Raw genomic sequence first — 15585 nt, 5'->3', positions numbered from 1 at the left:
AATGGCTCGAGGGAGGGTAATAAAAAGGGGGGGGGGGGGTAATATATGCAATGGAGTACTCCTCAGCCATCAAAAAGAATGAAATTTCACCATTTGCAGCAACATGGATGGATTTGGAGGGTATTGTGCTTAGTGCAAGAAGTCAGACAGCGAAAGACAAATACTGTATGATATCACTTATATGTGGAATCTAAAAAAATACAACAATTGAGTGAATATAATAAAAAAAGTAACAGATTCACAGATTATAGAGAACAGACCAGTGGTTACCAGTGGGGAGAGGGAAGGTGGGTGGAAAAAGAAAGGAGATTAAGAGGTACAAACTAGTATGAATAAAATAAATAAGCCACAAGGATCTGTTGTACAGCACAGCTATCGGAATACAGCCATTATCTTATAATAACTATAAATGGAGTATAACCTTTAAAAATTGTGAATCGCTATGTTGAAACTTATAGAATATTGTAAGCCAACTATACCTCAGTTGAAAGAAACGAAAGAAGAGAGAATTGGGGGTGAGGAGGTAGAGGCAGTGAATACAGATTATTATTAAGTTAATTAATTATAGCTCTATTAATTACAAGTAAAGATTATACTTCCAGTTTTGTAGATGAGGGAACTGAGGCTTACAGAGATTTTAAGTGACGTGCCCAGGGCCTCAGAACAGAAAATTCCTGTGCTCTTACCCACTACGTAAGATTACTGCCTTTTCTGCGAATATTCTCACTGTTCTGATTTTGTAATAATCAGGGCAGGCTAAACATTCGCTATATTAAGACCATGCATGTGTCCCCAGACCTAGTTCTTTTCCTAGGTCTGGTTTTATAAATGCTGGTGATAAACCAAGTCTGATTTATGTGATGAATCTTATGTGGGAAATGTCTGTGACTCTAGGTATCCTATCAACCTTGAGAAATGGTAGCACAGCTAGTGTAATAACTTTTGAAGATAACCATTGCTAATTTGATGATTACCCGTTGCCATTAAATGAATTGTAAAATTAAAAAAAAAAAAGATTACTGCCTTTTATCTTGAGTGGGACACCAGGGAGAAATAAATGCCCTTTGCCATTTAAAATCCTCCTTCCTAAGCTCGAGAGACACTCAAGGTTACCATCAGGGAAAGCCAAGATTGACCCAGCTGCCACGGACTGGGTGTTTCCAGCCAAGCGCTGAGCTGAGTGTTTTACAAGTTTTATTGTGTTTTGTCCTTTCAATGATCCCACGAAGGAGGAATCGTTATCTTCATATTAAAGGTGAGGAAACTGAAGTTCAGAGACGCTAGACTTTTCCCTTTGGTCACACAGGTAGACAGTGGTAGAATCTCGAGCCCGGGTCTGCCTCGCGCCCACGTCGGCTCTTCATCAGCCCACACTGCCAGTGGGGAAGGTCGGGAGGGTGGGGGGCAGCTGCAGGGCATTTATGACGATGAGGCTGCCCACCTCCTTCTCGTCAGCACCCCTGACGGCGACTGCTCCGGGGGTCCTCTCCTGACCTCTTTCTACGTAAACTAGGAAGTGGAGTGGTGGGTAGAGAAGTTGTGGGAATAGGAGTGGGCTCACGGCCTGCCACACTTGTTCTAGCCAAGGTTGGCGCTTGCTGTGGTCTGGTTTCCAGGCTGGCAGGCTGTCGTTTTGCAGGAGGCTCAGGCAGAGACCCACTTAGGTGGTAACTCGCCAGCACCCAAGGGTTGAGAAGGGGGGGATGGGGCATAAGCTCTGGAAAGGACGGAGGGCAGTAGCTGCCAAGGATTCCCAGCAAGAAAGTTCCAGCCTGAGGTTCCTGAAACATGATCCACGAGGCCCTGGGGCACGTCTGTCTTGACAATGGAAAACACTGGGATCAGACAGCTTCAAGGTCAAATGCTGGCTTTAGCCTTATACTGGCATAACCTTGGGTCATTTCTATGAGTACTTTAAAAATGGATCTTAGGACTTCCCTAGCGGTCCAGTGGTTAAGACTCCATGCTCCCAACGCAAAGGGCACGGGTTCTATCCCTGGTCGGGGAAGATCCCCGCATGCCGTGTGGCGTGGCGCAGCCAAAAAAAAAAAAAAAAAAAAAATTAAATGTTAAAAAAATGGATCTTAGAAGGTGAGTGTTGTTTAATGGATGTGGAGTGAGAAGAACCAAAGTCTGGAACTCCAACTCCAGATTTACCATCATGTGAGTTTGGGCAGATTCTTCCCCATCTTTGAAATTCAGGTTTTTGCTCTATAAATCAGGCATACAAATTTCTACGTCGCAGGATGGGTGGGAGGAGTAGCCAGGAAATTAAGATGGACAAGCATCTGGAGTGCTGTGTGGCAAATGGGAGGCAGTCAAAAAATGCTAGATCTGAATTCATTCATTCATTCATTCATTCATTCATATTTACTGAACATCTACTAAAGCCCAGGCATTTGGCTACACACAAAGGGCTTGGGTGCTTTGAGAGGCCCTGAACTATTTGCTTTTCTCCTGGGAGATGGGTGAGAGGGCATCCTTGTGCCAGCAGGAGAACGGGAAGCAGGGATCTGGAGCCTGGGCCCAAGAGGCAGGATGTGCTTGAGAGACGGTCCTAACCCTGAGAAATGTTATTGTCAGAACCTCCTTTGATCACATGCAGACCAAGCAGTGAGTTAAATATTGAAGGAGCTAATGGAAGGTGTCTCCTAAAGGATCACAGACAGAAAGGGGTAGGAACAGGGAGGAAGCTATCACTTCGAGCATGTGACTCTGTACTATGCATGGTCTTCAGACACTTTGAATATTCTGTAAGAGGGAGGTGGGATTTTCCCCTGTAGAGATGAAGAAACTTAGTCTCACAGCCATGAATTAACTGCCCAAGGTCGTGTAGCAGGGGTGAAGGAGCTGGGATTGGCTCAGGCCTGTTGGCTTTTCCTAGCATTCTACGATGCCTCTAAAGCAGCATTGCCCGGGATGGGCCTCTACTCACTGCCCACATCAGCACAGGAGAGATTCTGAGATGCCCTGCCCTGTGGGATTTCTGTTTAGCCCAGCTGTTTCCCCAACAAATTTGACCATGGAATCTTCTCATGCCATGGGCCCCTCATTCCTAGCAATAGCCTTGAAACTCTTTTTGGAAAATACTACTTTAAAACAACAAAAAAGCAGAATTGCCACCAGTTCTCTTCCAGAACTCACTTCTGACCCTTTGCCTTTGAAACAGAGTTTGTACGACTTTTCTTCACCTTGGGTTCCTTCTGCTGCCAGGAGACAGCATCTTTACTCTCTTTTTACTTCATTCTGTCTTTCCTATTTCCTATTCTCCTGTAGTTTGCAGGAAGAAAGTTTCCTGACTGGAATATAGTATGTGGGCTTAATTTTTACTCATGTTCCTGACCGTTAAAGACCACAAGAGCAGCGATTACCACGGGTGTTTTAAAGATGGGTATTGGAAGACAAGTACTGTTTAAGTGGAAAGAGTCCAGGATTTAGAATCAAAGACCAAAGTCCGGAAGTTGGGCTCCAGAATATCATCTGTGTGACTTTGGGCAGGTCACCCTGCTTCTCTGAGCCTCAGTTCATTTCTTTGTACTTCTTAGGAGGTTTCGGTAAAAAAGAAAATGGTGAGATAATATTCATGAAAAGTATCAGTGTAAACTATAAAGTGCTATATGAAGTTTTATCCTTAGTAAATGTTATCACCATCCTAGAAGTGAGTCCATCACAGACTCCTGAAATGTCCGGGGACTCGGAAACAACTTCACAGTAGTTCTAGGGGGCCGTCCGTGTGGCTTCAAGGTCGGCTGGCCACTCTGTCCGGTGGAGGGGAGAAGCCGGCTGGGGGCCGGTGCAGAGTCTCAGAGAGCATCTCGAAGCATTTTGATTAAGAGACCATTTCCTGAATTCAGAGGACTTGTTTCAACAAGCAAGCATCAAAGTCAACTTGGGAAAGACAGGAACCATTAATCACAGCCCCATCTAGGGCTGACCAAGCGGCAGATGGATTGATAAACCTTTCAAAGGGGAAGGTATTCCCAAGCAGGGCTGCTGCGCCTGGCTGCCCCGCTGATTGAGATTTGTGAGCACAGATAAATGTTTTCCCGGCTCGCTACAAAGAGTGGGAAATCACAAGGGAGTCGAAGGGCAGGGCGATGGGGGCTGTCCTTCCATCTTCCAATGGGTGAGAGAAGGGTAGCAAAGCAGGTCCCACACACCTCTCCCTCCCCAACACCCCCAATTCCAGAGCGCGGATGCCTAAGTTGTATGTGTTTCAGCATCCAAGATGTGCCAGGCGCTTAATCTACGTGACATCATCAAATCCTCAGAACAAGCAGATGTTATGACTTGTTTTAGAGATGAAGAAAGTGAAGGCTCACCGAGGTCAAGGTCATCAAGCAAGTGGCAAAGCCAGGAATTGAACCCACCTGTTTGACGCTGGCGGGCCAGGAGGAGATGGGGGCAAAGGAAGAACAGAGAAGGCTGAGCCCGTGAAAGAACTTGCTCAGAAACACATGGCGCTGGATGAGGTGGGATTTGAGGGAGAAAAAGACCGTCAATAGGACCAAACCCTGCCGAGAGCATCTGACATGAAGTTCAAGGTTGTCGCCTACTTATCTAGCAATCAATAAAGGCCAAACAGTTCCCACACTGCACAGACCCCAGCTACTAAAAGGTCCTATTGTGTTACTCTGGAATTGTGACCTGTGTTCAGACATCTTGTCCTGTTTTCTAACTCTCGGCATCTCATTCCAGTCCAGCTGTCCAAGCTGCAGCCTCAGCATGGGTCATCTTTACTCTCCATCCCCTCCCTCTATGTGGAGGTGGGCATTAGTCATCAACTGACATGATGACTAAGCCTCTGGATTCCCCACTTTCAATGCACCAGGAAGTTGATTCTAAGTTTCTCTGTAAAACCCCAAGTAAATGCAGGTCCCTGGCAAGGCCAGGCTGTCTACTGGGGAGTCCCCATGGGTTGGCAGAATTGCATCATTCTCTAGAGCTTACAGCGTTGGGGGTCCAACATGGGTCCTGGACTGGGTGAATCAGCCTGAGGACTCACTGGTCACTTTCTCTATTGGTGGGAAATCCTCAGGGATCCTTCTTGCAAAGCATGGAACTCCTCAGGGGGTATGACTTTCTGAGCCCTCCTTGGAAATACCTTTGCCATGGCTCACTGATCAATCCATTGGAGATGCTCAATCTCAGTGCCTACAGGCTCTGTGTAATCCAGTCTCTAGCAACTGATCAAACTTCAGTACTCTAGTGCTCTTGTCAGGGATGCTGGGGGGAGCAATAAGTCCCTCCCCTTCAGGCTGTGGCCCATCTTCTTTGCCCTGTGACCTCAGGGATTCCTTTAGCAAGTACCAGGGGAGCCTCAGAGGGATCACGCTTGTGGCTGAGTCCACACTTGCCGCACTCTCTGCACACGAGTAGCCATAGTCGTCCCTCCCCTCCCCCTGCATCTTCTTGCCGGCATTACCTGTTTACTGGAAGACATGTTGGTGAGCGTACTGATGCTGCTGGTATCTGTGACCACCATTGCCGATGGAAACCGGGAGGTGTGGGAATACTGGGGGGGTTCCTGCTTGTGTGCATACACTAGAGAGACAGAGTGAAGACAAAAATCAAGGTGTAGATCACACAGGCGTGAGCATAGCTACAGACCCCCGCCACCTCCAGCCCACACCACTGCTCCTGCTTCCCCAGGCAGATAAAAGGAAGGTGGTGGTGGTGGTTATGTCTGGCAAGGCAATGCAATGTGATAGAAAGAACGGCCATGTGTTTAAATCCTGGCTCCTTAATCAACTCAGTTAGCCTCAGTTTCCTCACCTCTAAAATGGGAATGATATAGGATTAGAAGAGTTTGTGTTTAAAGTGCTTCATACCAAATAGACCAAGAGCTTTGCACAGTGCCTGGGTATGCAGTGGCGGATGGCACTTCTGGGGTGGGAGCACTTCTTTCCCCCTGACTTTCAACAAAGTATTAGACTCCTGGGCATCAACAAGTGATCCTTAGGCATATGTGGTGCATCTGAGAACTTAGGGCAAAAAAAATAGCTAAATAGCTGGCAAAATGAAGGAGCTGGCCTGTTTGCCTACTGTTTCTGCCATGACTCAAGTACCAGGTCTCGTGCTAGCAACTGTAGCTTAATTAATAATTGTAAATGGACACGGATGTCATTACTTGTATAATTCTGGGCTGTTCCAGTCTGCACTAAAATGCCTTATGACATCACACAAATATGAAGGCTGATGGACAAAATGAGACTAGATTCCAATAAAACCTCCAGGAGCATGTGGCTCACTTTTTGTTTTTCTAGTATGTGTCCACCAAGTCTGGAACCTTTGACTCATGCTAGCTCATCCATAAGAGTCATGTAAATTCCAGGTCACATGACCAGCCCAGAAAGCACGTGGATGTTTGGCCTTGAGGGAGGGTCCAGCTTGTTCTGCCAAGGAGTCCTCCCTCCAGTTGGGAACGGGGGTGAAGGTCACAGCCCGTCGCCTCAGCCTGCCCTTCCCTTGGAGGGAGGCTGGTTATTTCCTGGCCTGGGGCAACCGTGAGCTATCTCTTCAGAGCCAGCCAGGCCAGCTGGGCCATGGCAGTCCACAGGTCACTGGTGACCACTCTCTGACTGTCATACCCGGGCCTCGCCACTGAGGAATCCTGCCCAGGTGAGGGCCGGGGGCAAGTGGGGAGCATATCGGCCCTGGACGGAAGGGCAGTGGTACACCTGTGGTCCCAGACTCTGCTACAGGCTGTGGCAGATTTTTTTAAAGCCTCGAAAATGTGATTGGAATGTGAGATGGTACTTAGAAACCAGCTCCGCAGGCCTGGGGATAGCGCCCCGAGTATAGCAGAAGGCTGAACTTGGCTGGTCTCCCTCAGACCCACAGCTCTGCCTGAGACAGCTGGAGCAGAAACTGAAATCCTCTTTCCCATCCCTGCCTCCTTCTATTGAGGAGTCCCTTAATAAATAATCACTTGCATTTTTACAACTCTTAACGCTTACCGAACACAGTTCATACCTATTTTTGTTTCATTTCCCTAGTCACTCTACGTGCACACTATTTCCATTTTACAAGGATGAAACTGAAGCTGAGAGTAGCTAGGGAACTTAACAATGGCTCCCTAGCTGGCAAGGCTCACAGCCAGGATTTAATCAGACAGCTAGGTCTGTCTGACCCGAAGGCTATCACTCTATTCCACAGACATCCCTGGTGTCCCTGTGGGAACTGTGCTTGAAGCAGGGAAGCCATCCTTTCCATGATTTCTCCCCAGACTCAGAGGCCAGGGACTATAGCCTGAAGTGGCCAGAGGACTGGGGGTCTGGGGCTCAGGAGGGGGTAGGGGGATAGACACGGGGGATGGGGGTGGGTGGGAACTAAATGGTTGAAAGGTAGACTTGGGGTAGGTGTAGAAATTGGAGGCGGGAAGCAGCCTCTGTGTGGTGGGCAGAAACTCTAATATTCCTTGTGCAGGATGATGTGCAGGTAGTATTTTCTGCCCATGTTCATGGTTCTTGATTGGAGATGTTTGGGGTGTGAGGACTCTGGAAGATTTTTCAGTTTCAGAGAAGGCAAATAGGAGGCAAATTATATGCCAAGTCTGATCATTTGGTAACAGCTGCCTGGAACTTTGAACTGAAAAGGCTAAGTTGAGGCTCGTTGGGAAAAGGGGCTGTGCTTGATTGGGGGTCTCTTCCACGGGGGCCAGGGTGGGAAAGGGGGCATGAGTTCGTTCCACATCTAAGCTACCCTTACTCTCTATCTCCAGCTCCCCTTTCCATATAGGCCTTAATTGTCTTCATCAAGTCTTCCCCCAGGAATCCTGGGGGTAGAGAAGAGAACCAGAAAAGGCACAGCACTGCATAAGAGTTATGCTTGAGATACTGGCTTTGTTGATCACAGGTAGGGAAAAGTGACCAGACCAATAAGCTTCCAAGAAACTTCAGACCCATAGAGGGAAGAGCCCGGCTGCTGAGGTCCCTTTGGGCTCCCTCCCCGACTTGCCCGTGCCCTTACTGTGTGAGTTCTGCAGCTGCGTCACAGTGGCCATGAAGGGCTGCTGGGCCATGTGGCTGCCCGGGCTCTGCTGCATGAGGGGCTGCTGATGAGAGCTGTGCAGCTGCTGGGAGAACTGGACGGGCTGCAGGGCTGCCAGGCTGCCGGCCACACTGTTGATGACAGGGACGCTCTGAGCTTGGGAGGAGTTGAGGCCTGTGTGAACAAGAGGGAAGATTAGAGATGGCTTCAGGGAGGAGGACAGGTGAACAGATGTGAATGGTCATCAACGGAGGCCCCGCTATTTGCCAGGCACTGGGCTGAGCCTGTTACGTAAGAGACTGCACAGAAAGCAATTTTATAGACCCATCTTATAGACCAAAAAACTGAGGCTTAGAGAGATTAAGTTGACTTGCTCAAATTCCACAGCGAGTTGTGGATGCAAATGGGCTTTCAACAGATCTGACGGAGACGTGAGAGTCTCCCAAAGTTGTCCTGTGACCTCCCAAACTTAGCTCCCTTGAGGTTTCAGGGCCCTATGCTTGCCTGCTCCACCCATGCCTGGCTCTGAGGGAGCAGGGTTAAAGGCAACCACACTAAGGTGCAGATTACTGCCCAGATGTATCTGTCCAGCAGGGGGCAGGAGTGTTCAGGGACCCACATTTGGATAAAAAGCAAAACCCCCTCCACAGTCCTGGAGGTATGGAGCCTGAAGCCCCTCATTTAGCGGGCTGTGCAAAAACCGAAAGAGGTCAGATGCTCATTTTCTTGACTGGAACAGAGAGGGGATAAAACACTGCAACTCAATCAGTCTATGAAAAGGGTATATCTTATCTGGCAGCACAGGGCTGGTGGCCTCAAAAGGACCAGGTATTGGAAGGAGTAAGTAGTAAGTTGAAGGTTGGCAGTTACAGTAGGTGTTGCTTTCTGTTCTGGAAGGATGAGGGCCTCCGTGGTTCTGTACTTGTCTGTATCTTAAGGTCTCTTTAGAACTGGGGCCAGCACTGCAAAGATCAGGTCCCTGGTACCCACCCTCCATCGTCTCCCTGGGCAGGACTCTGGGGAAGGCGCCTGAGGCAGGGTGGGAGTGGGGATGTGAGGATCAGGGGAAAGACACCCCAACCTCTTTCCTGGAACTGCCAAGGTTCCTTTGACCTTGCTTTCTGGGAAGTGGGGGGAAGAATGCGATGAAGGAGGAATCCCAGAGAAAGGTCTCTTTTACGCAAATGTGGAAAAGACACCTAGAGAGCCTTTCCTGAGATGGAGAGGGTTCCATAAGCAGGTTCACAGGAGGAGGCAGTCCTCCGTGGAGATAGCACAAAGACCTCAACAATTGCCTGCTCAGAACCCAGCTGATACTGTTATCAGAAACCTAAAAGGTGAGACCCATGAGCAGAAGGGAAGAGGAATAAGCCCCCTCCTGGCTCTCCTGGCTGGGACTGGGGAGGTGGGGTCCTCTGAGCACTCAGAATCGTGCTGTCTCCAATTCCCCAGGGGTTCGGCTTCTCCAGGCAGTGTCTCACCCAACACCATGATCTCCTGTTTCCCTTTCCTACCTTCTACGTAAGGTCTCAGTACCCGAGGAAGCCCCATGGATTTGCTGTTGTCTCCCCGAGCCCATTACCGCTGCTCTTTTTGGGAAATCTCTGCCCAGAAAAGCAAATTATGCTGTCTAGAGTGGATGACAGTGGAGGGCATACTTCTGCAACCTGCCTGTGTTTTAGAATCATCCTGGGGAGCACTTTAAGAAATATACATTCCTCGGCCTCACCCATGACTTAATGAGTCAGACACTTTAGAGGTGAGGCCCAGGAATTTTATTTTCAACACAGTCTGTGACCCTGATGTGCCTCAATTCCAGGATGGAGGAGCCACTGATGTCATTCGAGCTCCTGCGGAGTGTGACTCTTGGCCTTTCCATCTGTTTCCTGGGCACTGGTTCCTGCTTAAGAAGCATGTTATCCAGTCCAGTAGGTGAGTACAGAACGAGGAATTGGCACTGCTGGGTAATCTGTTATCACATTCTCCTTGGGCCTCTGCAGTCTCCGGGCAGGGCCCACGTACTCAACAGGACAGGAGTCGGCTATTCCTTAACCCAAAACTCATCTCTCGGTTTATTGGCCTGTCGTGTGGAGAGCAGTACAAGCTTGGACTCGTAAGTGATTCTTCATCCTGACACTCCATGGGGTAGGACCACTGCATCTCAGCCACGTTTTCTGGTGACCCTCATCATGCTTCAAGTACACACACACACACACACACACACACACACACACACACACACCCTTCTAAGGTCAACGTACTCTGGTGTTGGCTATCTGCAGTAGGAGATTAAGATTATTGTAAGAAGGTAGAGAAGTATGGGTGAGAAAAATTAGGAGGAACAAAACAGAAAAATATGTAATAGCTCCAGGGGAAATTTTAATTCAGATAGTGCCTAAGAAAATAACTGTGTGTGTCAGCCAAAGCTGGACGTGTGAAGAGAGAAGGTAAGAGGGACAGTTTGTGTATCATTTTGGTTGTAAAAATATAGGTGGGATATCTTATCCGTAGGCCTTTTCAAATCTTCTAGAAGGTAAGCAAGCTGGTTTCAGTTATCCTATCTCATTCTCAAACCCTGGTGTTAGCGTGGTTACCATATTCCTGGAGAGGGCCCCGTGAAAAGGCAGCAAGTTTTAAATACTTTATTTTGTGAGTTCTCTAAAGGCTTCTCCTTTCCCACTTCCCTTTACAGAACTCAATGGGGAGGGCATCAATCTCACAGCTGCTGAGGACAGAGAGAGCCACACTGATTCATTCAGTAAACTCCTGTGTCTCCTAGGGGCCTAGCCCTGTTTTGCCCTCAAGGAGAGCACAAGTCCTTCTCTTCAGAAGTGATCTGAGTTGCTACCCTGACTAGAGATGGTTTAGGGAAGGAGGCAATCCCCAGGGTGAAAGAATGATAAGCAATGTACTGCCCTTAGATCTTTCCCGAGACTTCTCAGGGATGCTTCCCTGGGTCACAAGGAAGACTTGGCCTGAGCTGTTACCGTAAGGCTGAAATATGCTGAATACTCATCAACATTATTACTCTGAGAGAGACATCCACTGGCACAGCCGTGTCAGCCTTCCTGTGCCCTGAAATGGCCCATCTGTGATGTATGGGGACGGACTCTCTGTGGGATGCGAGCTGCTGGGGCTGGAAGGACATGACCCCTCTCCCTGTCTTCAGGCCTGGGCACACACAACCTATTTCTCCTTAAATCTGTCAAGGCTCAGAGATGCTGTGACAGTTTCCTGCAGAGTCCCTTCTCAGTATGCTTTCACCGTGGGCCAAGGAGGTCTCGTTCGACCACACAAAATTCCCCTTTAAGAAGGAAGCCCCTCATGTCTTGCTCCATCTTGGCCAACACAAAGAAACATCAACACAACCCAACCTCCTGGAAAATCCACCACATACTTAGGGATAGGAATGAACACCAGACAAAAGTGTAAGCTACAATATTATACATACTCACGCTTTATCGATTTACAGGCATGTCTACACACACGGTCATTGGATTGCCAACCCATTTTACAGATGAGGAGACTGACCCTCATAAAGCTTCAATGATTTGACCCACAATGCACAGCTGGTGAGCTGTGACCAAGATTCAACTCTGTTCCATAATTTTCTCTTATTTTAGGCTAAACAATCTAAATCTTGTTGAGGAGAGAAATAAGGAACGAAATGAGTTGAATCAAACCTACAAGTGTTGGGTGAGTTTTAAGGGGATCTTCTTTAGTTCTTCTGTTTTTGTTTTTGTTTTTTTTTAAATCAGGTTGACTCATTTCCCATGTTGCTTCTCCCTGCCCCCAAGTTTTCTGACCAAGAACAGAGCTTACTTTGTGCAATGGCCATGACTCCAGAGAGGGGGGTCATGATGAGGTTTTGAGATTGCTGGGGATTGTGGTGGGACAGGCTGTGGATATTCGTCAAGGTGCTGACCGGGGGCAAACCTCCTCCTGAGACTGAGATCTGCTGGAGAGAAAAAAACAAGAGCAGCATGAGCAGAATCAGGGCTGCAAAGAGCAGTGTCCAAAATGACGTGGCTCAGCAATTCCTTGGCATGGCTAATTCACTGGTTCATTCATTCATTCATCCATTCAGGTACAATTATTAAGCACCAAGTGAGGGATGGGCACCGTTCTAGGTACAGAGGATGGAGTGGTAAGTAATATTGACCATAATCCCTTCCCTCATGTGCCTCTGTTTGTTGACTACCTTTGAATTACTAGCTTGCCTTAGAGATTCCTCAGCCCATGTGTATTATATGATTGTCTCTGGCTCATGTTGAAAGTATCCTCTGTTCTGCTCTATGCCCTCTATATTATTGGTGCTAAAGACATGTGATTGCTAAGAATAGTAGCTGAAGAAATGCCCTGGGAGTCCCTAGCGTAGCAGATTAGGGCCCAGGCAGGAGCACAGGGAAGCTTTCACTGAGTACAGGTTCTAGGAGGCACTGCTCATGCATTAACTCACAAACATCACTAGAGCCACGAGGCAGATACTTCTGCCATTTCCATTTCACGGATAAAAAAACTGAGGCTCAGAGTAGTTGTGCATATTGCCTGAGATCCGACAACTAGTAAATGGTAACTCTTGTATTCAAACCCAAGTCTGTCTGACTCTAAAATTCAAGTTCTTACTTTTTACAGAGGACTTTTACCCGACAATTATTACTAAGGTTTTTCTGGGAGAGATCAGCCATTATTGGGCTTCTCTACTTTTCCCAAATCTCTACTATACATTTAAAAATAAAAATTTTTTTTTTCGGCAGGAAGCTACTATTGTAATGACAAAGCTACTAAATGAGGATTGGCTCCAGGTACCCCTACTCTGTTTCACCATTATATTTTAATGACAGATTAGTAAGAGAAACCTACTGAGTTTTGTGTATTTTTGTCCAAGGCCACTCTGAGTCCTTCTATTTATTCCTAACAGTGTCTTTTCCTTATTGATTTTCTTCATTTTCCCAAGTGTATATATAACGGCATCACAGGCATATAATGCTAATTGGGTCTCTTCCTTGCTAGTGCTGATACGTCTACATGTCATATTGCATTGGTTAGAATTTTCCCAGTAGTATTAACCAGTAACAGAGGTAATAGATGTACTTACTTTGATTCTGTATTATCAGAAATGCTTCCAGTGTTTCCCCATTAATTATAAGGAGTTTTCAGTTTTACACACACATACACACACACACACACACAACACACATACACACAACATACTTTTAGTCATGATAAAGTAGCTTACTATTTATAGTTTTAAAATAATTTTTAAAAGTATTACTAAGAAAGGACTGTCCCCCCTCACTCTGAAATAACTCAGACATTCTTGATGGCATCAGGAATGCTGACAGGTGGGTTAGGGTTGGGATACATACATCAGATGTTTGAGTTGCCCTCTCCTTCATCCTTCCCTTGTGACCCAGAGCTCCTTAGACTATAGGTCTCACACCAGCACCCAGGGGGGAAGACACTATCTCCTGCCTGCCCTTCTGATCAACCCCATAGCTTCCGAGGTGAATTTGAAAAAGAAAGAAAGAAAAAACCAAACAGGTTTGTTTGTGTTTTTAAAATGAGCATCAAGACATGAGTTAGGGGTCACATGACCAAGAAGGAATTCTGACCACATCAAACAAGAGAGAACCAGCTTGTTTGCTGGACTTGTTTTTCAAAATGTCAGAGTCATTAAAAAAAAAAAAAACAAAAAAACAGTGACCTGCCTTCAGACTTGCCCTGAGTAATGCAGTCCTTTGGAGAAAGTCAATGGAGTGACAGTAATCTCTGCCATTTCAATGTCTGGTTTTAACGGTTAAAGAGAAACGTGGGTGCTAATGATAAAAACAATTTAAATGTGTATGGCTTTCGCGCTTGTAAAGTGCTTTCACTGATTGTTCTCAATAGTTAATGACACACATAGGGAAGACGTTATGATTATTGCTCTATGGTACAGATTAAGAAACTGAGCCTCTCTCAATGTCTTGTAATAACCTACAATGGAAGAGAATGTGAAAAAATATATATATATATTTATATATGTATAACTGAATCACTTTGCTGTACATCTGAAACTAACACAACATTGTAAATCAACTATATTTCAATAAAAATTTTTTGAAAAAGAGAAAGAAAGTGAGCCTCAGAAGAGTTGAGAGAGCAGCTCTGTGTCACCTGACTAGTAAGCGAGGAAGCCAGAATTCAAACCCAGTGCTGCTGGGCTTTAAATCCCATCCACTTACTATTTTGGGGGGCACCTTGGTCAAGCTCCTTCCCACTGTAAAATGCAACCATCATCTTCTATTTGCCTTCAGGACTGATGGAAGCCAGGGAGCTGCCGAGAATACCCATCATGATCCTCACAGGATAATCCAGAGAGTTTGAATGGGATCAACGCTGCCTTTTGCAGTCCTTTGCTTTGTGCTTCACATACCTACCATCTACAAGGTTGGTACTATTAACTCTCCTTTGCAGACAAGAAGACGGAAGTTTGGAGGAGTTAAGAAATGTGCCCAAGTGGTACAGTGGCCATGAAGAGCAGGCGATCTGCCTCCAGGCCTGAGCTTTTCACTATTAAGCTCTACTGCTTTGATACTGTGGAAGCATCCAGCATGTGCTTTTCTAAAACACAAGGTTCAACAGACACAGACTGCAATCTGAAACCTGGCCAGCTCTTTGTGGACGCATGCCATTTGGGCGTGGGGTGGGGGCCAAATAGAACAAAAGAAAGCTCAAATGGATCACCATTATTTCCAAAACCAATCCCTGTGGGAAGATTTCAAATGCACATCCTACCACAGGTCAGCACACGGAGACTGTCATTCCCTGGATGGGTCTTATCCCCAAAACAGCAGAGTTACAGGCAATCCTTATACCACCCTGGTGATGCAGGCATTGTTATCCCCCATTTTCCAGATGAGGAAACTGAAGTTAAGCAACGTCCATCCTATGGCTGATAAACAACAGAACCCAAGACGTGGACACACTAGTTCCCTTGCTGCGTTATTTTAAACCATACTCCACTCCTGTCTTTGGTGGACCAGGATCTGTGATGGGCTTGTTATATATTAACCGAAAACAGACTCTTGAATTTGGGCATCCAGTGATAGTGACATAACATATGAGCCAGGGTGTTGGAAACTAGAGAAAAGCCGGGCCCTGCAAACAAGCTTCCAGGTGTTTGCTAACGTTGAGGTGTGCTGTCTTGGTCAATCATCAATCCAATAACATACTGCCCATTAGGGCTCTGCCGAGCAGAAGAGGAAGAAAGAAGCGTCTCCTGCGGCTGCCTTTGGAGCGCCCCGGCCTGGGTGAGGCAGTTCTCTTGTTAGGAGGAAGGGCAGGAGGGCTCACAGGGAAACCCCAAGGACCCTCAAGCAATAGGAGAGAAGAACTGTTTCCTCCGCTGGGAAGCCAAGATCTCTCCCGCAAGCCCCGCCCCCCTCCTCCAGGGAAGTCTGGGCAATCCTTTAACTTATTTGGGTCTCACAAGGCAGCCAAAGAAGAAGCTTAAGGGATGAGGGGTGGGCAAGGGGGCCGCAAAAGGGCTCTGCTAGGAGCATCTTTCATTTCCTTTTGCAGAGACCACTACCAGGGAGCGATCAGCTC

At 47.0% G+C, this 15585-nt stretch overlaps 1 protein-coding gene across 2 annotated transcripts in view; it reads right to left on the bottom strand.

Annotated features, from left to right (window-relative positions):
• HNF1B (HNF1 homeobox B) overlaps positions 1–15585 on the bottom strand; it is a 53087-nt gene that overhangs the window by 4052 nt on the left and 33450 nt on the right. For both annotated transcript variants that reach the window (XM_007464879.1, XM_007464880.1), the window contains exons 6-8: positions 11815–11947; positions 7972–8166; positions 5426–5544 (exon numbers count right to left, since the gene is read on the bottom strand). In XM_007464879.1, coding sequence (XP_007464941.1) covers positions 5426–5544; positions 7972–8166; positions 11815–11947 — 447 coding nt within the window. The remainder of the gene's footprint in view (positions 1–5425; positions 5545–7971; positions 8167–11814; positions 11948–15585) is intronic.

The sequence above is a fragment of the Lipotes vexillifer genome, unplaced genomic scaffold (genome assembly GCF_000442215.2).
Source record: "Lipotes vexillifer unplaced genomic scaffold, Lipotes_vexillifer_v1.1 scaffold788, whole genome shotgun sequence".
NCBI classification, from domain to species: domain Eukaryota; kingdom Metazoa; phylum Chordata; class Mammalia; order Artiodactyla; family Lipotidae; genus Lipotes; species Lipotes vexillifer.
This window is presented reverse-complemented; position numbering and strand designations above follow the sequence as displayed.